Source organism: Camelus bactrianus, chromosome 10 (assembly GCF_048773025.1).
Source record: "Camelus bactrianus isolate YW-2024 breed Bactrian camel chromosome 10, ASM4877302v1, whole genome shotgun sequence".
NCBI lineage: Eukaryota > Metazoa > Chordata > Mammalia > Artiodactyla > Camelidae > Camelus > Camelus bactrianus.
The window spans coordinates 56,695,248-56,721,336 of NC_133548.1; the positions used below are offsets into that span (position 1 = coordinate 56,695,248).

The following is a 26,089-nucleotide window of genomic DNA, read 5'->3' on the forward strand; positions in this document are numbered from 1 at the left end:
CCACATTGCAAGAACACAGATCTAGATGTAGGGAGGCCCACGGGCCTACATAACTGCTCGGCCCTACCTCTGGACTAGCTACGGCTTCCCCATTCTTGGCTCAACAGTTCAAGATTAAGTCACAGGCATGCTTTGTTTTATCAAAGCCAATCCCCTCTCCTTGCTTCTTATGATGAACATTTATTAAGCACCTTCTACATGTAAGGAAGATTACTCGTAACAATATCTGAGAGGCAAATATTATTCTCATTTTACAAATAATAAAACGAATTTTTAACAGATGGATGATATAACTTAATCAAAACTCAGGCAAGTACTAACTGGCAGAAGTGGGTTTAGAACCCTGTCGCTTCTGAATCCAAAACCTAATCTTTCTCATGAGATTCCTGTTACATGAAGTGTGGTGTACAATTTAGTATCAGCCTTACCTGGAAAATTATTAGAAATGCGGACTCCTAGGCCTCATTCATATACATGCTGAATCAGAGTCTGCGTTTTAACATCTCCAGGTGAGTCCTATGCACGTCACTATTCGAGAAGTACTTTGATGTTCCACCTCTCACCTTTTAGAGCAAAGTACAAGGGGAAAGTAAGAGATCTGCTGATTGCGGCAGTTGAGAAATGGACTTAGGTCGGCCAGGTTTGACTGTGGAACAAATATCTATAGCTTTGCCTCTTTGCTAAATTCCTATTGCCTCACGGGCATACTTAAGCCAAAATTAAGCTGCTTTCTAGAAGGTAAGGATTTTTCATTTCTGGATAATACTACAAATCCAACAGATACAAACACCAACAACACAGTTTTAACAGTGTTCGTGGGAAAAACCACAAGCAGCAGCAAACTTGTTTGCTGAAAAATAAATGTACTAAAATCAGCAAGTTCTTCCAAAATATCTCACCATTATTAATCACTGCCAGAATGGTTCAAAGAAACAAACAATTCTGCTTCTTCTCCCTTCATGGGTAATTCCAGAAAACCATCCAATTAAAAGTGAATAGTAGCCTAAATCACAAGGGTCTATTACTGTACAAAATGACTCAAAGAAATTAATGCCTAAGCGTCCAGCTCTATGACCAAGTGCTTGGTCATCCCATTTCCGTAATACAGCAACTTCCTTCTCAGAGGGCTCTCACCCTCAGCTTCCTGCTGCTGGAATCAATCAGAAATGCCATTTAAACCTTGCTTAACAACAACTCTTCATCTCAAGCCCATTTTTTGGCTCCCGAATGAACCCCACTGCTCATTTGATTGCTTCTCTAGGTCCCTGAATCCACATTCTCTTTTATTTTCTCTCATCCCCCTCTGTTCTCACCCATCTTCACTCACATTTTCAACCTTTCCTTGGGCCATTTTATCCTCTTTAAACCACTCTCTTATCCTCTGCCCCAGAATCAAAGCTGTACCTGCATCCAATAAGCTCTCCCATTTAAAGCTCTCTACAAAAATCTCACTGATAATATTATGAGAATATTATGGTTTTCAAATAGCTTTTGCATAAATGATCTTCTTGGCAGTCAAATACAATGGGTGATATACTAAGGACTCAAAAAATTTTAACCTAAGTCTTCCTTCTTTCCTCTCCTCTCAATCCTTCACTTTCCTGGGAGGTTTTCCAAGACACAGTTCTGGAATTTCTGGAATAAATTCCCTTGTCTCTACTATTATTTCTACCTCTAGAAACAAAGTATCACACAACAAAGTGTCTCACCGGAAAGTAGAATCACCACATTGCCAATACTTGCTAGATATCCCTTTTATTTTTCAGTATTTTCCCTTGGACATCCTTAATAATGTAGACACCCACTCTCCTTACCAATTGAATCAGGTCCCTTTGACACTTTAATTGTTTATTCCTAGTGATATTTTTAAAGTGTGAGATTCCTTCTTTTACCGATTTTTTTTTTTTAACTTGGGACATACACAGATATGTAGCCCTTTTATTTAAGGCTTTGGTGTGATAGCTTCTTATTTAGCAAACATTCGCTCCTTCCTCTTCTTTGAACTTGGCACTATGACTTGCTTTGGCCACTGGGGTGTCAGTGGATGTGATGTGAGCAGAAGCTATAGCTGTGCTTGTGTTCTGGGCTTATCCTTTCGGGCTTCAGCCATCACAATGAAAATAACATACTTTGGGTAGTAAAGTCCCACCCCCCGGGACCCCAGAATAAAATATGTGAAGCAGAAATGCTCCAGCCAACCAGCACACACTTATGGAAGAAATGAGTGCTTACTGTTGTTCTGTGCCACTGGTTTTGTGGTTGTTGGTTACACACCAAAAATGGACTGTTATGTGGAGTAACAGTAAATGGTAGACCAAGCTCTACCATTTACTAGTTGAGCGAGAATATCTGTTATCTGTAAAATGAGAGGTTTGCATTCATTGAGCCCCAAGTTACTTCACAAGATTTAAAACTCATGATTCTTAAGTACACCACTTCCCACAGTATATTTTCAGAAAACAGGTCAAAATCTAACCACTGTGAAATGAACGCTAGAGAAGGATGGAGAGAAAAGGCATCCTAGAATCTCTCTAACTTTATTTTTCTAAATCAGAAAGAATGGAATTTGTTTGAATGGTGTTCAACACAGAACTCTGAGGGGTCTGCTGGAGGGAGGAAGTAAGTCAGGAGAGGAGGCTTCCACACCAGTTGGCTACAGAGTCCAGAGAGGGCAAACATGCCACTTTTTCACTAAGTCAGCCTCAGGGAGCTGGACTTACAGATCACACCCAGTCTCTACTCACCCTGAACTCTCTAGAAGCAGAGTAATTTTAATATCTGGCATAAGACAATATTCAGTAGATAATGGGGAAGAATAAACAGATTGAGTAAAAAATGGAAACTATAGAATGCTGAAATGGGGATTTTCTTTTTCTATACTTGCTTTTTTTTCCCCCTGAGTGATTTTATCATCATAGAGGGGATTTTGGTTCTGCATCAGAGGCTGGACTGTGTCACATGTAAGGTCCCACCCAACGTTAAAAATGTCATGACATCATACAAGAATGAGTTTACTAGAAGCATTCATGCATAAGAACCTCAGTGACCCCCTTGTTAATGGCAGACACTTCAAGAGCGCTAAGATCAAATATTCCTTAAAAAAAAAAAAAGCAGAAAACTTTAAATATCTTTTGTATCTTTATTAGACAGTTACTTAAAAATTTCCTTTGACCACAGATTTCCTCCTGTTATTCAATTGCCATTTGTGTGTATGCCAAGGAATCATTTCCACGAGGGCCATATATTTCTAAAACCAAATTTGCTAATTGGCAAAATCAATACGTTTACTTGTAACGAAATTATTTTTGAGGAAGATTTTAATATATAACTTAAAATTTGCCATTTAGGTAATCTTTTAAAGAAGGAAATATTCTTATGCAACATGACTGAAATGCTCTGAGGAACTCTGAAATTGTTTTTTCATTAAATAGAGCTGAAATTATGTGAACAACTAGAACACAAGACAGAAAAGAGGAAAACAAAGTACAGAACACCAGGGAAAGAGACAACAGACGGCAAGCAACAGTGATTTGTTCAAGGTCACTCAGTGAGTCAGGAACAAAGGGGAGGGTTAGGCCTGTGTCAAGACCCAAAGCACATCTACATGAATGATAGTTTACTAAATCTGCCATTTTCCAATATATAATATATTCATGTTACTTCTACATGAGGGAGTATATTAACATTTAACATTCTTTCAGAGTCTAGCACATGTTACTTCATAAGTGTTTATTAAATGAAACAAGTAAACCCCTATTAACCAGAAGTTAACAAAGCACAATTTCACATACATAACCTCATCAGATCCTCACACCACCTCTAAGGTAGATATTATAATTCCTGTCTTATAGAATCAACTTAGGTCCAGAAAGATTAACTGAATTGCTCAACAACACACTGCCAATGAGAATTGGGGCCTTTTCATCAGACTCAGCAAACCTCTCTAAAGATCCTACTCTTAAGAAAACTCAAAAGAGAGTTTGCATTAAGTACAAAAAGTTAAAGATAATTTTTTAAAAATCCCTTTGAAGAACTCAAAATCAGATACAAAACTGATTATTTAGCAGAATGAGAGCAATTTGATCAATTTGCTATAAGTAGCTGATTTATTAGCCAGTGAGTTGGGACACCCATCGAGCATGTCTGTTCGAAGTCCTTAGATCCTTGTTGATAAATTATTTGTACATGAGGGCATCTGGAAGTGAGCCATGAAAACCTGAATAAAGGGCTTTGAAATAATATAGATCTAGTACAAGTCAGCAGTCCCACTTACAAAATCAAGTCTCTGTGCGCCACGTCTACTTCTTCAAAGCACTGCTCATCGGCTTTAAGTGATGTCAATGGATATAGTAAAGAGGTTAACTCTATTATAAAGACATGAAATTCTGTAATATATACATGGATCCCTGCCCCAGGGGTATTGAAGCCTCTGTGACAAGTTGTCTTTCACTCAAAGCTACATGTTGCCGAGGAGTAAGTAAACAAACTTTGTTCCTAAGCTGAGAGGCAGAAAATGAGGGAGGGAAGGAGGAAACAAGCAGCAGCAAGATCAGAGTTAAGGAAGGGCTCAAGTTCCACAGCCAGGCTTCCTTGGTTCATTCTTGGCTCTGCCTCTTGCTGCACAATTTGGAGAAACTTACTTAACCTCTTTAAGGACTCAGTTTCCTCATCTGTAAAATGGAGACATTATTAGTACTTATCTCATAGGGTTGTTATGAGGACTGCACGAGTTAATATTTGTTAAATGCTGAAAACAGTATCAGGTATACAGTAATTCCAATGTATGTTTGATAAATAAAGGAAAGAGGACAGAATAGTGAACACTATATGTCTTTATCTTTTGCTTGCTTCCTTTCTCAGAGCCCTTTACTTTCCACAGCTGGGGCCACTTGATTCCTACCAGTAACCTTAACCCCATTTCCAGGCTGACCCCAAATGACTCTTGTTCAGAAAGAGTTATGAAGCCCTAGTTCAGTAGTTCAGGTGATTCAGCATTAAGTCAAGCTTGCTGTTATTCTTGTCCTGACCCCGTGTCCCAGTTTTAGTCACTTGTCCCTGTAATCAAGTCCCAACCCTGTACTCCAGTTCTTGCATCCTGCTCCCCTGGGGCTGAGTCCTGGCTTGCAGAATCTGCTCAGGACCTCCAGTTCCTTGGAGGCAGGTCTCTCCTGAAGGGCAGCCTTTGGACTAGACACACTTTGTTTGGCACACACAGTGTTTGAACTTTTGAGAATGAGTCACTTGTATTAAAAATTGTATAAATGATTCAAATTTCTGACTTCTTTTGAAAAGAACTGAATGTTCTGGCAACATTTGGTTCCCACTTCCCTTTGGTACCAAACGACTAGAGCCAAGCGGCAGCTGCCCCTTTGCGAGGCCACGTGCTCTTTATTCTCCACTCTCCCCACACCTCCTGCTCCATTTGTTTCTATGATTTGTTTGGTCCTTGTGGACATTTGAGGTTGGATTCTAAGACTGAGAATAGCCTGTACTGACCAAGCACTTTGTACTCATTTAATCAAAGACCAGGGAGGGATCTGTTTATTCTTGTCCATTATGCCTACAGTCCCTCTCCATGCTTCAAACTTGCCTGCACATATCCATGTCTGTCTTGTCTTCCTAAATCACTATCCTCTATCCATCAGCTAGGGCCACTCACAAGCCCTTGGTGGATCTCCATAAAGTCAACCACTCACCCACATTGAGGCCCACTCTCCAGCCTGTCTTCAAGAACTTTGGCCATCACAGTAATTGTATTCCAGATACAAAATTTGGGGCTTTACTGATCTGTCTGTTCCTATTATCTCATGCTTTTATAAAACTACACATCTCATTATCTGTAGATGGACTTTACCCTCACAAAACTTTGGCTCCAATTCTTGTTAGAAGCCCAGCAAAATCCATCAAATATTTATTGATCAGTTATTATATTCTAGGCTCTATCATAGAAATTGATTTGAGTATTCCTTTACTAAGAAACCCAAAGAAGTTTGTTCATCTCTTTTATTAACAATTCAATCTCTCTTCAGTGAACCACCTAAGAAACTAACATTTGATCATAACTGGCTGTGTTTTTTTTTTTCTCATGACAGTCTCTTGTGCTTTACAAAATGGTGAACGAAAGAGGAAAATATCTGCATGACAAAACTGAGATTCAGCAAATATCAAAAGAAAGCTCACAAACCTCATTCTAGACATCATTTCATGAGATTGTCTGGATTGGTTAAAACTGAGTATGTATTAAGTTTTAAATACAGCTGATTAAGTTTGACCACAGTTTTTAAAGACAGTCTTAATAAAAATGTTACTTACATAAGGAATCGTGTCCAGAGTATCTGTGTTGACAATTATAGGAGCAGGGCTGGCCTGAAAAAGAGAAGTAGAAGAACATTTTAAAGAACAAGTAGTCTATTCTGAGATAGGATCTGTTAATTTATTTAACCAAGAGCTCAGCAGTGTTTCTTGAGAACCTGTATAAGGACTATATCAGATACTGGGGAGAGAATGAAGGGGCTCAGGGTTCCCTACACTCTCCTCCCTTCAATTATTTGTTTTGCTACCCTGAACCACATAATGAAATGAAGTAAGCACAAGAGCTTAAACTTCAGGAGGTGAGGATTTGTGCAGTGTAAAAGGCAAGGACTTCTAATAAATTTGGCGAGGAGTTACAATTTCTTTATAAAATGGCCGTGCTAAAGAAATTTGACTTCTCTCTTGTGGAAGCAAAGTGAAACCTAAAACAATGTAACTCTTTAAACTGGCTTGTAAGAGTATGCTGTATTCATGCAAAATAGTTCACATACCGACATCTTACATAGGTTTACCTATTACACAAGCTGTGTTATAGCTTTTGTCATTTATGTACCTCTGATCATATACTTTAGAAATCCTTAGAAAATTAATAATTAGTCAAAGATGGCAGAAGACCACGTTAGATATGCTAAACTTTCTTTAAAAAAAAAAAACTTTGTACAAACTGCAGTCATTCCTTTTAACGTTGAGTAGGAATCTGTGTAAAACTGATAAAGCAGTGCTACAAGCCAAGTCATTAGAAAATGAGATTGCAATCTATTTGCATCAACCAATCTGACTTCATGAATATTGAGTAGATCTATCTTTATTTTCTAGTTTCTAGAATTTTCACAGCAACTTTTCCTTCATCCCCCGAAAGATCTTTAATCTCCTTCCCAAATTGCAGATTTCATTTAGATAGAGGAAATCGTCTCATCATGATTAATCGAGAGCTGTCCTATATGACATGGTAGTTTGCACAAGTCCTCAAATTTGGGGACATTTCATTAGCTGTGCCCTCTGGACTTACCAGAGTTAACAGCTTTTTAATGTCAGTCTGTGCCTATGGAATCCTAGTCAAATGATAAAACAAATAGCAATCCAGCAGATTTTACAGAAGAAAATTTCAGGTTTTAACTAAAAACACTGGGCACTGAAAATACGACCCTGTTCTACACACCTTCATAGTCGGTCAACTAGACAGTCATGGTTTATTTGTTAACTCCTAGTAGCAAGCACCCTGTAGATAAATAGGGGCTTTGGGGAAAGACAGTTTCCACTGGACCCGCACCAAAATACAGTGCTTATTAAGATGCATGCGATATAGGAAGAGGAACATGAGGTTTAGAGTCAGAAGAACTGGGCTCAAGTTTGGTTTAACAACTTCCTGATTATATGATTTGAGGGCTCAGCAACTTCTTGGTAATGTGATCTGGGGGCAAGTCCACTAACCCTCTTCATCTCATTTTCCTTCTCTGTAGAATGGAAATAGAAACAATCATCTTCTGAAAATGTTGTTTGAAGATTAAATGAGGTGATATACTTGAATGTGTTTTGTAAACACAAATTTCACAATCAGTGTTAAATATTATTATTAGTTAGTGTCCCTAAAGATTGACTATCATAAGGATATATTATTGGATCATTTGTGAATTGTTTAAGCCCCAGAGGTCTCAATGCTATGTTAGTGGCTACATCTGCACTAAAGAGAACTGATTAGATTCTGTTAATTATCATTGATTAAATATATATTACTTATCCATTTATAGGAATATGCAAATATGTCCTCATTTAATCTCCACAAAACCATATTGATGAGGCATTCTTGCCACTTCCCCTATGTTATACATGAGAAAACTGAGGCTCAGAGAATTTGAAAGCTGAGATTTAACAGTGACCTTTCTGATCTCAAAATCCTTTTTTCCCCACACTAAGCTGCTCTATGAGTCCATTACCTAGGTGCCTCCTTCACAAGAGCCTTGCAGTGATTTGAGATCTCTAACTGGAGCAGCAAGTAAGACTCAGGCAAAGCAGAGATCACCCTGAAGGGAAGAGATGCCTCAGAGTCTTGCATATTAGATGTTGAAAGCAACCTGGTGATTCTAAAACGGTTTTGTAGTTGTTGTTTGTTTTTCTGAGATAGGATAGTTTTGATGATGTTTCTTCTATGCTTTCTAATTGGTTCCCAGGACTCCCAAAAGCATTTGTGTCTTGTCTCCTTGATTAGACTGAAAACTCTGAGAATCATACCCCAAACTGGTATTTCCCCTTATTATCTAGTATACTTTGATCAATAAATGTGCATTGATTTGATTTGGGACTTACAAGATGTTTTACTTTGGTTTTGCCTCTTACAGATTGCATTAACGTGGTCTGGAAATAAATTTTTATGCATAAGCCCATTTCCCATACAATGCTGTTTATCATTTTTGTATGTTCATGTTGCTAATCTCCATTTTTCACGTATGTAAATTTGGTCTTTCCAATTAGACTCTGTGTTTAAAAAATGACAAGGACTGTATACTTTCCTAGAATTCTTCACAGCACCTGGGTACACAGAAGGAGCTCAGTAAATACTTAGGAATCATTGACTAAATGTAGCTATAAAATAAAGTATATAGAAAAGTAATGCTTTTGTAAGCTTTGGAGAGCATTTCTAAGATAATCCCAAAGTATCTTATGTTATAGTGATAAACTTTTCAATATCCACAACCACTTTCTTTCTTTAACCACTCACTAACACTTAATTATCCAATTTTATAAAATAACAATTAATTATCTCAGAAATGCAGGATGACAACACTGTGAATCTTGAAGTACAATCTATGTTATGGGGAAAGCTTATGGCTCCTTTATGGTGCTAAAAAGAGCCAGGAGCAGTTAATGCCTATGTCTATAAAAGCCACTAAAAATGCACAAATAAATGTGTGTGTAGATTGTGGGAACATATATGACATACATCTGACACTGAACAACTCCCAGATGGAAATGCCAAGGAGATGCTATGGTGGGCTGTTGTGAATAACACAATATCCCAGCTTATAGCAAGAGGGAAGAATAAAGTCAACCATAGAGGAGACAGAAGTGAAGAGACAGAATATTGATACAACGTAATTTATTAGATCAAGTTATTCATGAATTCCTCCTACTACCTTCCTATCTTTGGGTCCCATGGGATACCCAAATATTCTTATATTACATCAATAACTTTGCTTATGCTAGTAAAACATAAACTGTTGCTTGCCACCAAGAGAACTTAACTAATAAAGAATCTTATATAATGAATGCAAATTTTCAAAGAAGTTTATTAATTCCGACTCATGTGGCTACTGCTTAAAATTTGTTAAACCAGATCTGTGAAGTACCTCTGACATAAATGGGCGGGTGGACACAGGGTCAGAGCAGGCCTCTCCAAACAAGGTATTGGCAGCAGCCAATCAGCCGAAGAACACACTCTGGGAGGCTTAGTTGTGGTAAGTGTAGTCTAACCAGCTGGAAGGGCAAAAGACTGAATCCAGGCCTATACCTAAACTCTTAAGAAGCAAAGCAGAAAAAGAGAAAACCCACATAGTCAAGTGACCGAGATACAGCAGGAACGGAACAGTACTATGCATGTGGCTAGGAACTGAGCAGGGATTTCAGCTGACCTGGAACATGCAAGTACAAGGCAGGCGGTTGTCAGGAGGCCAACTTAAGCAGGAGGTAAAGAACATATGAGCTGTTCCAGGGGCCCATTGTCTTTGGTTTATCTTCTTAGCCTTAAAGGACAAGGCTCCTGAATAGGCAAGAAGTAACAAAGGTCTATACATGGTGTGGCATGACAACTTAAAACAAAATGGAAGCCGCTGAGAGTTTTTAAATGAGTCCATCTGTGTGTGCATACGATTTCACTGTGAGAGGCGGAGGTCTCAGAACCTCAAGATGAGTATTAGCTGGCTTAGCCTGACTGCTACAAGATGCCATATTAACAGTCTTTTAGCTTCACAATCCACACAGAGGGCTGCCGTCAGGATGAGCCCCACTCATACCATGCTCCAATCCTAACGAAGGAAACAGAACCTGAGGGTCACTACCCACATACCCAATCAGGTCAGAGATGAGGTATCTACCACTAAGTACTGAATTGGTATACTAAAGACTGAACTCAGGATAACTTTCTTTTGTATCAGGTTTTCTCCGTAAGCATTTAAGTTTTCAGAATGTTGGCCCATTCTGGAAATCTTTAAAAATGTGATGCAGTTGGGAGTGGGGGCACTTCTGCCTTAATATATTGCCTCTAGTTCTCTGCTGGACTGAAATCCTTTCTTCCTTCTCCTTCTTCTTCACAGTCTGTTGGGCTGGAGCCACACATCCCTAAGTGTCAGCAGGGTCCTACTCCCACTTGAATTTATCTACTCCTGCCAGGATTTACCTACTTGAGGAGGATTTGCCGTTGCTTGGCTGAGCATCATCACACCTGGAATCCATGGCACCGTGACCCCACCACACCTTGACCTCCTGATGTACTAACACTGGGAAGGATGGGAACGCAGGCAAGCACTTACATAGCACTTATTTCTATCAATTAACTTATCTAATCCTCCAATTCTATATCTAATCAATAAGACACCGTCAATGTCCATTTCCAGTGAGAAAACAGAGGTTAAGTAACTTTCCCAAAGCTGTACATCTGGTACAGAGACCATCTTCAAACCCAAATGGTCTGACAGTCTGGCTTAGAGTCCGAGCTCTCGACAACCAAGCTCTACTGCCTTTCAGAATGGCAGAACTCTTTGTTTTCTAATTTTGACTGCTCACCAACAACTCAGAGGCAGCCCAAAGCCAAACTAGACCTATCCACCTTAGTTCCCGAGCACTTCCCTCCTTACTCTGGCCCAGATACTGGGCCCTAGTGCATCGTGTGAACAGGCCTGCAGGTGCCATGACTGAGGAGAAGGCTAAGCTCAGGCTGACTCAGTCAGGATGTTTCTGAGTAAGTGCCAAAGGAGATGTTTGGTACATGACTGATTTAAGACATACTGATGGTTATACGAGACAGGAGGAACCAGATAGGAAGAACAAATCCACTCTAGAATCATCAACTTTGAAGCTGGGGCCTTAGGAATTATTTAATTTCACCCTTTCATTTTATAAATATCAAATGTAGACAGAGAAAGCAAGTGGCATGCCCAAGAGCTCATAATTACTTGCTATCAACACAGACGGTAGGATAACAACGCAAATAACAAAATATTAGCATTTATTGAATGACTACTATGTTCTGGGACTGTAATAAATACTTAAGATACATCAATGCATTTACTTCTCAAGATGTCTTCAAGATTATCGTTCCCACTTAAAAAAAAATTAGAGAAAAAAGAAAGGGAGGCTCAAAGTGGCTAAAACACTTGCCAAAGGTCACAAACCAAAGAGGTGCCACAACCAGGTGTCAAAGCCAGGCCTTTCAAGCCCCAGAACCCATGCTGGTAACCAGCACCACCTCTTGATTCCCTCTCCTGAGTTTTTCCAGGTAAGGCTGAGAAATGCAGTTATTTTCTGCCCTGAAAGTTGCTAGTTTCTCTTTCACAGTCTCACCGTACTGACTCAGATTCAATTCCCCAATTCTCAGAGGGTTTCTAGGTCCCTTAATCTCTTTCAAAACCCCGCTTAAAAATGGGACAATGCTATTTTCCAGTTAACCTATTTCCCAAGAAGTTAGCTAGGGAAATAACACATGTGAAGTGAAAGAGAGGTGCTCTACAGATAGACGGTTATATTATTTATCACTGTGGTAATTTTTTGCTTTCTTGAATTTTCTTTCCCTTTTCACATTCTCTCTCTACAAGACCAGCCAGGTGGTATAGTTCGATCCAGAACATTGGTGATGTTCTGAGTCATCACCAACAGTAGCACTAAGTGGTTCTGACCTGTCACCTGGTTTGCCCTTACCCTGCAGTGACACAGGGCCACCACCTTCAGAGGTGAGGACACTGAAGTGGTGACAGGTGAAGGGGTAAGTGAACAGTGTGAGTGGCCAAGGCCTGGCTATTAGCCGAGGCTTAACAGCAGGCTAATGGCCATGGCAGGATGTCTCAACGGAGCAACTCCTGAGGAAGCTGAGACCTTGGTACCTCTCCCTAGCACTTAATGCAATGCAGGACTAGTTACCCACATAGCTTACCACCACTGGCTCAGAAAACAGGAAGAAAGAAAGTCAGATTCATGTTAGCTTCAACTTGGTTCAACTCCGCTTGTCAAAACTCTCTTAATAAAAATAACAGTATCTTCACATTACAGAAAACTGAGGCATAGAGATATTAAGTAACTTGCTCAAGGTCATCCAGCCAGAAATAGCAGGGGCAAGAGTCAGACCTATCCGTCTGGTTCCCAAGTGGGTAACTATTAACAACAGCAAAACATTTGCTTCTGCTCCCTATTAAGATCTGATAAGTATCCAGAAGTCTGTCCTAGTCAACACAAGTTCTTTCACTGATCTTTGAAAACACACCATTAGTATTTCTTCCTTTTGGATTGAAGTGATAACATGTCTGCTTGATCCTCCTTTAGAATACACGGTAGTGTCACATTTTGCAAAAAATAAATGACATCCTGTGGGCCTCAGTTAGGCTGAGTTGGGCACTTCTTTATCCCCAGTACAGAAAAGATGGGGCAGCCTGGACAATGAGACAGAAAGCAGAGGCCCAGGACCAAAGAAACTTGGCCTTACTTTGTAAGTTTTCCTTAGAATCAATCTCACTTGGAACAACAGATAAAAATTAACTTGAGCTGTTAGTTATGAAGACTCTTCAGACCTCATCTTGCACCCTCTCCACATACCTCTGTGCAGCACTTCGTATGAAAGGGTAAAATAAATGACTCACCAAAACTAGGTCTGTAGATTGTCACTGAACAAGGAAGGTACCTGCTGGAAATGTTCTCTGCTCTGATTGACTAACCCACTGGACATTTCAGAAGTCGGAGAGATGGGAGGAAGTATGGGGTCTGGTGAAAAAGCTAAGGACTCAAAGACTATGAGAAAAGTAAAATGGCATCCTAAGAATTTCTCAAACTTTTTAGATGAGTGTGATGAAACTCAAATTGATAATTATGTTAGATTGACCACCTATACCATGCTTCGTAATTTATAAAAAGTGTCCACACATGTTAGATCATTTAATTCCCATAGGAAGAGGAAAGGGAATTAACATTCATTGACCAATACCCACTGTGTGCCAGGACATATGGTAAGCTTCTCACCTGTGTTTTCTTATCTACTCTTCACAGAACCCCAGAGGGACTGGTGGAACCTTCCCTTGTCTATAGATAAGTAAACAGAAGCTCAGAGTGATTCAGTGTATTTCCCAAAGTCAGACATTTAGAGAGACGAAAAGCTGAGATTCAAATCCAGGTTTTCTGACTCTAAATTCCTTGCTTTTCCCCATTATTAGTCCATGATGCCACAGATCCCACTGATTCACACTGAGCATTTACGAATCTAACTGCTTCATTTGTGCACATGCTCTCCGAAGAGTGCACGAAAAATGGAGTCATTAGCTCAAATCTCAGATGTGTTTTAGTCAATGTGCCCCATGCCGCAATAACCATACGTCCTTAATTCACTGGTTCACTCCATGTGGGACTATTCCTGGAAAGATGCATGTGGAGAGCATCTGCTCCATTTTGTGAAGCTGTCAAAGAGCTACATCTTAGTAGGACAGTTGTATTTTCCAGACTTAGGTATCAGAATTGTGAGCAAGCTCTCAGATACCTGGTTCACCAGGCTAAGGTGGGACCTATTTCTTCTGTAAGTACCTGGATCAGGCCCTTGTATATAGCAGGTGATCAATAAATGATTGCTGTTTAGTTTCCTTCCCCCTTCTTTCTTCTCTCAGGCCAGGGCTCTCCGTACTCCAATCACACTCCTTGCTTATGCCTACCATAGGTCACTGTTTACATTTCTTCCTTACCCCGCATCCTCAATTAATCATGGTCCCTTTCTTATCTTCCTAACCAAATTCCACTCATCCTGCAAGGACAATCTAAAGCCCCAGACTCTCCATGAATGTTTCCTCAATCCTCACCGCAGGCCTTAATCTATCCATCCCGCCCCTCCCAAATTCTAAAGCATTCATTATTTGGATTACTTTAGTTCACATTGAATTATAAATATAAAAGGAAAAAAATTATGTGAAAGCACCAAGGCCTACCATTCTTCACAAACATTTCTTTCGTTCTTATACATGCTGATGGCTAAATGGTTCATGTGTGATATTTGTATCTCCCTGCTGAAACTATAATCGTAGTGAGGGCAGGGCCCTCAGCCTACTTCCTTTTTTCACCAGCCACCCCCACCTACACTCCTAACACTGCCTGGCATACAACATACTCCAAAGATGTTTGTTAATGGGTTTTTAGACCTTTAGAGCTAGAGCCACAGCAACAAGAGTTAAGATTCATGAGGAACCCGGGAGACAACAGATGGGGTGACCTGGGCAGAAGGGGGTAAGTGGTGACTAGCTGTTGTATCACACTGCCTGGTGCGACCGACGTGAGCATCTGGAGCTGCCATGCGCTGCAGACCATCCTGTTCTGAACCATCGCGTGCAAATTAAGGAAAGTTATAAACAGGGAGTCTTCTATGCCTACCATATGCTGGGCCTTTATACTCATTCTTCTCTACTCTTAGAACGTGCTATAATTAGGTTCACTGTACAGATAAAGAAAGTGAGGCATAAACCTGTAACAAATCTTGCCCAAGGTCACTAGACTAAATATCAGTAGAACCAAGGCTCACTCTTTTTGACTCCAAATCCATATTTTTGTTGTATCACTACCCTGTGTGCAACAAGGAAGGTAGCTGCTGGAAATGTTCTCTGCTCTGACTAACCCACTGGGCATTTCAGAAGTTAGCTGGAGAGATGGGAGGAAGCATGGGGTCTGATGAAAAAGCCAAGGACTCAAAGACTGAAAAAAGTAAAACGGCATCCTAAGAACTTCTCAAACTTTTTAGATGAGTGTGATGACACATCCCAAAAGATCCACCCCAAACTGGACGTTTATTTGAAGTCTCATGTTTTACCTTCAAAAAATTCATGAAGTTTTTATATTTTAATTCATAACCATCTATTTTTAAAATAAAAATAAGGTTTTAAGTTAGTTATAATGGAGTCAACTTGATGTCTCATGTAGGATATCAAAAGTCAGGTACTCTGTCTCCCTGGAAGCAACCACAGTCCAGCCAAAGGATTATGTCACATAAGGATGGCTGGACAGGGAATCAGGGGATCTCAGTTTTAGACTGAGCAAGCTCAGAAACTCAGGGTGAAAAGCAATTCACTAAGCCTCTCCATTTATTTCTATATTTGAGGAATAAAGACTGAAATGGATGACCTCTAAAAGTCCATGTCTCATCAATGATCTGATTTCACTCATCATAAATTTTGATCTGCTGGGAAATACTGGAAAGATGGCAGAGATGCTATACAAGTCTTTCTTCTGGATAATGATGATCTTTGCTTTTATCACTTAGGTACAGAAAGTTAGAAGATATGATATTAAGAAAGGCATGCAAAGGTAAGTCAAAAGTCATGTTGGGAAAAGAATCAATAATACAAAGTGGCTTCTAATAAACTGGATAAAGACAAGGCACGTGAAAAAATCCATTTATTATCATTTTTATAATCTGTAATTTTATATGATCATGTTTATAGCCTGTATTTTGTTTTTCTTGTGAATCCATTAATTTTCTGGCTTCAAGACCATGCAATTAGTGGCAAAGCAATCTCTTCTGCATTCAAGAATCAAAAAGGTTTGATGTGAAACAGAATTATCACCAAGCTCTTACCTTCATTGTTGCCTTTCTCCATGTTCTAGAAACCTTAATTCCAGAAAAAGTTTCCTAACACCTAAGCTCTGCTTTCATTTTTCCCCTATCAACCACAATTTGGTACTAAGTCATATGCCCAAAGTTTAAAACATAACAGCTATGGAGAAAGTCTTAAAATACTGCATATCTAGAATGTTTGCGTGTGTGTGTGTGAGAGAGAGGGAAGGTGAGGGAGAGGGATGAAGAGGAGGTGTGAGTTTGGTTTACTGCTTTATCATTAGTAATAAGATAATGTGCTTATGCGCAAGTTAGATCTGGAAGATGCTTCAATATCTGCCTTTAAAAGACGGCACTTGGGCTGGGTTGTGAAAGAAACAGAGTAGAGAACATTTTAGTTCAATTTCCCTTCTTTTATTGTATTTTTTTATTTTTATTTTCTTTAATGGAGGTACTGGGAATTGAACCCAGGACCTCTTGCAGGCTAAGCATGTGATCTACCACTGAGCTATAATGCCCTTCCCCCAATTTCTCTTATTTTAAATTCTGAAAACATATGTGTCTATCAATCTCCCATCTATTCATTCTTTTCTTCAAAATTAATGTCTTATTTGAAATCATTTTCAGTGGGGAAAAACATGGAGAAAGAACAGATAAAAAAGAGAAGTGAACGAGGACTAGAAAAATAGAAGTTGGTTGGCTAAATACTGCCAGCATTTGCTGGTGCCAAAGAATATAGTCTGCAGATGTGTTTGTATATTGTCATTGACAAGGCAATGAACCCTTTGTTTCACAGCCAAGAACCTACAAGTCTCTGGGTCCAAAATGCCAACCAGTTCCTAGCCCCACAGCTGCCCTAACTTCCCTGAGTGGCACTGTCTATGTTATTTTTGATTTCTCAGTTTTCCAATGGCTTTCTAACCCTCAGTAATTCTGCAAAGCAAGGGTTGTGTTTGACAGTTTACTTCCTCCCGGGCCTAGGATAATGCTACAACTGTGCGTATCAGAGTAAAGATGAAGGGATATTATCTGTTGCTCTGGGCTAGAGGAGAGAGGGTAGCACTAAGAGAGAAGAATGAAATGAAGAGAAAGAAGGCAGAGGGGAGGTGGTTTTCTGGAAAGCTGGACAGTGAAACGATGGTTCCCAGGCTGACTCTCCTCTGTTCTCTCAAGCCACCTTGTTGATTGGAATTATAAACTCGCACACATTGAAACTTTCATTTGTTTTATAAGGGATTTCCCCCAGCCGACTGGAAAAGAGATAACTTCCTCATAAGTCTAGTGTTCGCGTGACAACTCTGCGGTGCCCAGTCTAACTCAACAAAAATTATTTGCATGATATGCATTTATGTTACAGGAAGAGCACCTCCTGGCCTTGCACTTGGAGGCAGCTGTGCCGCTGCAGAACTCGCTCGGGTCACCTAACTCCCTAAATTATTTCCAAGGCTACATCCAACTATAAACAAGAATCGGATGATTCCTGATTTTAATACTAACCTAGTTTTGAGTAACATAAAAATAGGAATTAAGAATTTAGGATTTGGGTCATCTGACTAAAATTTAAGACACTCTTCTCACTCATATGATGGTCTTAGTCAATTAACTTAACCTCTCTGAAACTTGTTACTCATCTATAAGTGGAGATCATAAATTATTCTGTCAACCTCATATGCTTCTTTGAGAAGCAAATGGCCTCATATATAGAATGTCTATGCAAAACAGACAAACAAACAAACAAAACCCCACTGCACAATTTGTAAAAGGATACATTTGGGATAATATTAAAAGTTAGCATTAAAAATGGCAACTTTACTGGACACTTTTTTTGCTTAGCCATTGTGCTAAGGGTTTACCTCACATTATCTCATTTAAACCACAAACAAACCTAAAAAGGTCTGTGTAACATCTAATTTTACAGAGGCTGAAACCAAGGTCTGGAGAAATTAAGCATTTACCCCAGATTGCAAGTGGTAGAGCAAGGATTCAGACTTAGATTTTTAAAGTAGCTGTCACTCTGAATCTGAGCAAAAGTGCACTAGCCTGAAATTCTAGACCTGCTAGACTATGTCTTATTATTTAACCGCTTCTGATCCAGACCACTCAACTCCCTGAACTTCAATTTTCTTATAATTATGGGATATTAAAACCTGCCTTGCTTACCTTGCAAAGTCATAGTAAGAAAGAATCTAGTTTGCACTGCTTTGAAAAACTGCAATAAGACAGATAAAGATAAGGGAAAGTACGAGGCAGTAATAACAGTGTAGTGGTGGTTCCAGTAGCACAATAGTAAAAGCACCAGCGCAGTCTATTTTCTGGTGTCTACGCAAGACAAAAATGAGAAACTCCACTGTTCTTCGGCGTGTTCCTGCCAAACAAAAGTATCTAAATGAAGCATGAGAGAGTACAACATATCTACTATTAGCTCATTAAAGGTTTTAAGGGTTTGGTATGTATGTGTGTTTTAATTTTGTTTTGTTACTTGAAAGACTGCTATTATTAACACCGAACAACTGTCTATTTTTCTGTTCTGTTAACACCAATGTTTTGAGCCCTATTTTTGCAATTTCTGGAGTGGGTGAGGCAAGCAGGAGTGGCAGAGGGTGGGCTTATTCTAATGTACAGTAACATGTATCTGTGTTAATACTGCATTTTGATGCGTCAGCACAAATACTTTACAATGAGCAATATTGAAATAAAGAGAAGGCACCCTGCACCTGGTGTTAATTTTTTCATTGACTCCAGATGCCTATGCACAGAAATCATAAGACTAGCATTCAAAGAAAATGCAAACTGCACAAGAGAGGAAGATAAAAAAGATAGCAAGCTTTTGCCTTTTGTTCAAAAACAAAAGTGACATTTCCATTCCATTTTACCAGAAATCTGCAAATGTTCATTCAGATCCAGGCTGTTGCAATTATCCAGGTCGCTACAGTTGTAGTTATTTTCCCACTTTAGGTTGAACATCTCTATAGATTAAGTGTCATCTTTATTCCTTTACTAATAGAAATTCCACGAATAGCCTTCTTCATATTCTTCAGAAGGAAGCAGACTAAAAACTGGAGTATTACAAGATGGAAGTGCAAAGTGAGGCTAAGAGGAATGAAATAGAAAAATGAATCCAACTTGACGGAGGATGATGAGTCAAGTAATATTTAGAATCCAGAAAGGACAAAACATACTTGGAACACCATGAACTAGGGGTGAAACTCATCATTGAACAAATCCTGTTTAGAGCTGACCTAAGCTTATGATGGTTCAAACCTGACACCCAGGGACTGAAGGCAGGGTCTGTGGAGTTGACAAGACAGGTTTCAAGGAGGTATTTGAGACAAGAAGGATTATTTCCTCCTTATCATCTCATTGCTCCCTAAGTTCTTACATTTTAAGTATTTATCAGCCCATAGAGATTTGTTCAGCAAACATCATATTTAAAGCACTTTACCTGGTAGGACTGAAGAATGTAGGGCAAAAAAGCACATGGTTTTGCTCTGCAAAGAGTTTACAGTGTCATGTGGAAACAAGATAAGTCCCCCAAATGCTTATAATACAAAGCAGAGAAATATCACAGGAGAAATAGGGGCGAAGGAGAAAGGCAGGTGGGATTAGGGTCAGAAGTCCTGGTTCCTCTCCTGGTCTTACCATCTATATGATTTTAAACAAGGTACCTAACCCCACTGATCCTCTAAAATGGGGATAATGATATTAGGGCCATTTCATGCTCGAACTGTGGTGATTAAATAAGAAAGTATAGTTTAAAGCAGTATGTAAGTAGGTTTCCTATTCTTCCTGTTCTTCAAGGAGTGTTAATCGGGGTTGAAATAATGAGGGAGAAGGTGTATCATTTGGTTATGCAGAATGAGGGTAGTCTTATGGAAGGGGATTTAAGTCATGAAGGAGAGAACTTCACCTCGATGCCCAGCGTGCTCTGTGGATCTGCTCACCTTTGGTCCAGCTGTTGTTCTGCCCTTTCTTGTAGGGATGGATCCGGTCCCTGGACCACTAGCCACTAACCAGTCCCTGATGTAGTTAAGGTTTCTGGTGGCAGGGACTAGAAAGTCACTTGCACTGGCTTAAAATTTGAACTTTCTAGGTCAAGAGAGGAAGAAACTCGGCAGGCCAGGCACCTAGTGGGTGGGAACGAAGAACTGGGAGTCCTGAAGGACGCAGGAAGCCACAGTTCAGCCTCTCTCAACCACTCACCACTCCTATCAGGCTCCTCTTTCTGTGTCTCTCTTAGGGACCACTTCATTTCTTATCTTTTCTCTTTCTACATTTGTTTAATTTTTTTAATTTGTGCACAAGCTTTTTCTGCTTCTCCATGTATATGTCCTCAGTTCAAGGGTGACAGGTGTTTAACCAGTGGGCCAGGCCATATGTAGTGGAGGTAATAAAGCCAGGTCTGAAAGTGTTCTCTTTGTCCACTGGAGATTCTCCTCTAAAGGTTCTATTGGGCCTGGAGTATTCAGTTCTTTTCTGATTGAGCTGCAGGATTCCTGACCTTAAATCAATGACTCAACTCTCATCCTTGCTGTTCCTGACATTCTTCCTTAATGTTCAAAGAGGAAGATCAAGACTTGAGGAAAGTTGATAAATATCCCTTACTCCATACTGTTCCTTCAAGCCTCAGTGCCTTTGCACCTACTGTTGCACCCTCACTCACCTCTTTTATCTGATAAAACACTGTTTTTAAAGCATCCCAACACTTTCCTCTTTTTTCTTTCTTGATCATCATTCCTCTCCATTCCAAGCAGAGAGACCACTCCTACCTTGATGCATTTACTGTGTCTTGTATATCCTTTGATTACTGCTTCTAGAATGCTGTGCTGTAGTTGTTTTGGTTTCAGTGGTTTTCTCCTTTTTCTAGTGAATGTTTTAAGAAAATGGGCTCAGGAGCCAGATAACTAAGTTTCAAGACCTGGCCTTTCCATTTATTAGCTGTGTGATCATGGGGAAGTTACTTAACCTCTATAAGCTTTGTAAAATGGAAATGAGAGTGCCCACAACGAAGAGTTGTTGACAGAATTGACTGAAATAACCGGTGAAACATTTAGAACAGTACATGATGTACAATACATGTTCAATAAATACTATCACATTTATACTAAAGTATGAAGTCCAGGATGTGTCAGACAGGATGTTCTAATTGTTGGCTAAAGAAATTAACATGTACTTTAAGATTACGAAACATTTGGGAAAGAATGTTTTGCTTCGTTTGTTTTGTATGTAGGGGCTTTGCAAAATATCTGTAGTTGCTATGCTATTCCAATAATAGATGTGTGTCTGTGTATGTAGATGTGCAATGTTAAATCACAATTTTGAGAAATGCTACGAACAGCTCTCACAAGAGAGTATTAAAGTGTGCAACAGAGATATACATGTAGTTGTTTCCTTAATGTTTGTCTCATCCCCTTGAGTGTAAATACCTTCAGGGCAGTGTTTGAACTCAGACTACTTACTGCTATATGTCCAAGCATACACACAATTTATAATACACAAAAGGTATCTGATAAATATTGGTGGAACGAATGAAGAGACAGAAAAATGATGAACCATGTTTTCATAATTAGTAAGTACCTTTACTATTCCCTTCTACTTGGAACGTCCTCTTCCACCAATCATCACTGCATGTCAAAATTCTATTTAATCTTCAAAATCCAGCTGAGATACCCTTCCATGAAGCTTGGCACCCCTTTTCTTACTTCTTATGGTAATTCATGGGTCCTTAAGGCACTCAACACTTTTTATCTGGTGTTAGAGTGATTTTTGTGTCCATCTGAAAATTCCTGGTGGGTAGAATTCCACGTAGGCTTCATCAGAGTTTCTCCTGATTTATTCACTTTAGTATCTCAATCAGTGCTTGGCAAGCTGTACGACGTTTACATTAAATTTAATCCAAACATGATGACTAGTAGCATATGGAAAACCAGCTTCGTACACAGTAGCAAAAGGCAGTAGGGTACCATTTGGGCAAGGGGTAATGGAGTCTCTCTTCCAAAGTAATGGTGTCACAGAGAAGCTGAAGTGTACCCTCAGGTCCTTATTCTGTGCCCAGGACTATGCCTGGGACATAGTAGGGCCTCAATAAAATCTGAGTGAAGTAAATGAACTTATAAGTGAATAGAAACACAGGCCAGTCTCTAAGTAAATATCGCTAATTATGGAGCTGTTTTTTACAAACATATCCACTCACTTGAGTGATAAAACAGCAAAGCCTTTGATTTGACTGATACCCAAAGATACTGACTGTCTAGAAGGAAGCTCTCACGGCCCCAGTGACGAAATTAATTTATGGGACTTCATGAGACAGCTTTTTATTCTTTATTCATTCAATAAGTATTTAGGAGGTTACATCGGTCGGCACTTACGCTAAAGATGTGGAAACTCTGCATTGCTGTTTTATACTCAAGGAAGGCTAGATGCACCTCCTTGAGATTCCAGATTTGATCTCCACCTCATCATTATAGGGTATGATCTGTTATGTGAAATCAAATAATGAAAGTTTGAAAGATTTCATAGTTTGGCTTCCTTATTTCTGCAGACTGTTTTGAGCATTACACTCTCCAGGTATCAGCTGCTTTAAGTTTCCTCTCACCAATGTGAATTTTAGGCTGTATGTGGAAGTTCTCTGGGGGCAGATTGTATTATAACTTGAGATTTTATGTCAGGTTTATTAACAGTCTACAGAACTGCACTGACTGAAAAACCACTTGTGATCTACAGCTTATTGTGTGTGTGAGAGATGGTCCAGACCATCTAGGTGGTTCTGCATTCTAATGATGTGTTAGTAATTCACACGCACATGAGTTGCACAGTCTGTGAAGTTTTCAGGTCAGTGTTTCTAAGATCAACTATATCAGTGTATGCCTATACATCCTGCATATATCATTTTTTTCCATGTATGTTATTTTGAATGAGAACTAGATCTATTTTAAAGGAGGCAATTGACTGAGTTAATACAGTTTTTTAAATTTCCTTAACTTCCTTAACAGTAAAGATGTGTATTTTTAGGATTTATTTGGATGTCCTAAATAATGATGGGTACCATTAGCCAAGAATGCCATATATTCATGTATGTGTATGTGTATGAAATACACATCACTGAGTTTCAAAAGTGCATAAAATATGGGATCTTAAAGCTCTTTTTGCTGAGATCTAAATTATCTATTCTGACAACAAAATAAACTGAGGCTCAATTTAAACAGAATTATTTTCAACTGATGGTAATAATTCAATAATGGCTATGTTTTCTAAAGGCAGTCCTCATAAAATGATGATGATATAATGATCCATTTAATGCAAAACTTGGAAGAAATTTGAGAAGAGTTGAGAGACTGGCAGATTCCTAGTAACTTCTGACAAAGGTTAGTGCAGTCAAAATGAAGCAAACCTGAATAAAACTTGAATATGTCTACGTGAATATGTGCAGGGTGGGGAAACAGACACGAGAATGGAATAAAGAGTAGAGAAGCCTGTGGTGGACTACAGGAATTGAATCCAAAGCTATTTTTTCCCCATAAAGGTCTATCTCCTGTACTAACACATTACCGCTCCCACCACCACCCCACTGCAATGCTTTAGTCAGGATTTATTTTTATCTCCAGATGGATTTGAATAGAATAACTTTATGAGGCCAGTATAGACAAAGCTGTTGATGAAAACTGCCCAGTAGTAACTGAAGACTCTGGTTAATTGATTTCACTCATCCCTCACATGCTCACCAAACACTCTCTATTGTGTCAAGAGCTGTGTTAGACCTTAGGAATAGATGCAGCCTGTATTCAAGGAACTTAAGACAGGAAAATAAGAAAAGAAACAAGTAAATGTTAGTTCCCTTCTCCAACTTCCTTTCTTTTTCTCCTCAACTTCAAGAAGTTACAATATAACTAGAGAGACAGAAAAGAAAGCACTTACAATTCAATACGTTAGGTGATAAATCAGAGGTGCATGCAAGGAACGGAGACGGGAGAAAGTAACTCTGCCTGGCCAGAGAGCGCTCCGTGAAGGAGACACCTGAGCTTCACAAGGGGTATTATCATCTTGATAAAGCAAAGGAAGAAGAGCTACACAGAGCAGATTCCAGTTCAAAGTAGAATAGTTATAACATAATCTGACTTAGAAAACTTTCCACATTAGTTTTTAAAATCCTTTCAAAAATTTTATGTTTTATGTCTTTAACAGTTAAGGTCCACTTACAGAGATCCAACGAGAAAATCGTATTCGATGAGAACTTCAAATGTAGCACAGTCTTTGAAATAGGTGACTCCCAAGTTACAGAGAAAAACAGAACGGCATCTAACTTGAGTCACTTGAAAATAACTTGAATTTCAGAGAAGATTTAACCCAATTATTGACAGAAGCATCTCTCAAGTTTCTATGTCAGAAATAAAATGTTTCTTGAGGGATTTCTAATAATTTTAACAGGTCTTAATTTGTAAAAGTGTTCTCTTATTTCTAATAGATTAAGTAGACCTATTTTAAGGGATTGAGATAAAAAATCAAATATTTTTCTACTCTTCTTCCAAATCTGATTTACCCCCTTTCATCCTATACAATGTAGCCAGACTGGTTCCTCTGGTTGGATAATTATAAACACAAACATTATCTCTTCAACAGAAAACATGATGACACTGACTCAATTATTCACTTTATCTGTCTATACACTTTTAAAAACAAATTTCTAAGCCATTTTTACAAATTTATAAGTAGTACACCACTACTTTACTAAAGGAAAAAATCACACTTTTCGAGAGAGGTTTTATGGTAGATTTTTCTTGGATAAGCAAAGAATCAAAATGTAAAAACCAACTTTCGGCTTCCTAATCCATGTTATCAAACTCACTGCAAAAGATAGTCAAGCCATTTTAAGTAGTTTGGGGGGGGGGATCAACCAGGAAATACACACTGCAAACTGTTTCAAATTTTAATATGAGGAATATCAATCTTGGGCTCTTTCTTTAGTACACGTTACTATTAGAAACTACTGTCTTTAGTGGATAGGTTTGCTGGGACCACTGTTCACTCTTTCTCACCAATCAATGTTTGACCAGATTAATAATTCAGATTTCACACAGAGCAAACATAGACATCATTTATCCAAAACAAGAACTACAGGGAAGATACCACACCTTTAAATGCATAGAATACATGCCATTTATCTATAGTTATGAATGGAAAAATAGGAGAAAAGTAAAAGAATCCCTAGGAAAATACAAGGAAATTTTCCTTACCGGAATAAATGCATGTTGCATAGCTTGTTCACATTGTTTTAAGGAAGCAATAGTATCCCACAGAAGCTGGTAATTTTCAGCCAGGGAAGCACTTGGCCGTTGCATGGCGAAAGCTAGTAACACTCACACTGAGCTCAAAGAACCCAGTTGAAGAAAGGAAAAAAAAAAAAAAAAAAAAAAAAAAAAAACCCTGCAGAACTGTTACATAAACTTCTTAATTAGATTTGCTACACAAACTGCTATCTTAAGACTTAAAAAAAAAAGTTAATCAGAACATTTCTTTTGGGGGATAACTGGGCATGACTTGAACAGGGACAGATGTTTTCATTGGGAAGGATTTTCGTTCCCACACTTGTGAAAAGCAATACCATCAGTGTTCCCCTATCTTTACCCAGGTCTGGCGAAACTGCACATACCATAAGTGTGTGGGGGGAAAGAAGTAGGAGGGAGAGAGATGCAAAAAAAAAAAATTTCCACCCGAAGATTTGGGTGGCAGGCCATGGAGGTAGAATTTGAGTAGCTTGTGAAAAGTAGTAAAATTGAAGGGAGAGGGTTACATACACACATATATGTACATACACAGGTGTCTGCACTTGTCTGCTGTGCGAGGAATACATGCATTCTCACAGTGTCATTTAATATGTCCAACTCTCATCTCAGCTTAAAATCTAAATGTGATATATTTTCCATCTACAGAGTATCACTGCCTGTATTAATGGCAGAGTTATTTATCTGGGGTTATCTCTACAAACTAATCAGAAAGTTCTTG

At 39.0% G+C, this 26,089-nt stretch overlaps 1 protein-coding gene across 16 annotated transcripts in view; it reads right to left on the reverse strand.

Moving 5' to 3' along the window:
- Positions 1-26,089, reverse strand: part of DLG2 (discs large MAGUK scaffold protein 2) — a 1,731,178-nt gene that overhangs the window by 648,044 nt on the left and 1,057,045 nt on the right. For all 16 annotated transcript variants that reach the window (XM_045509092.2, XM_045509086.2, XM_074372765.1 and 13 more), the window contains one exon: positions 6,313-6,366. In XM_045509092.2, coding sequence (XP_045365048.1) covers positions 6,313-6,366 — 54 coding nt within the window. The remainder of the gene's footprint in view (positions 1-6,312; positions 6,367-26,089) is intronic.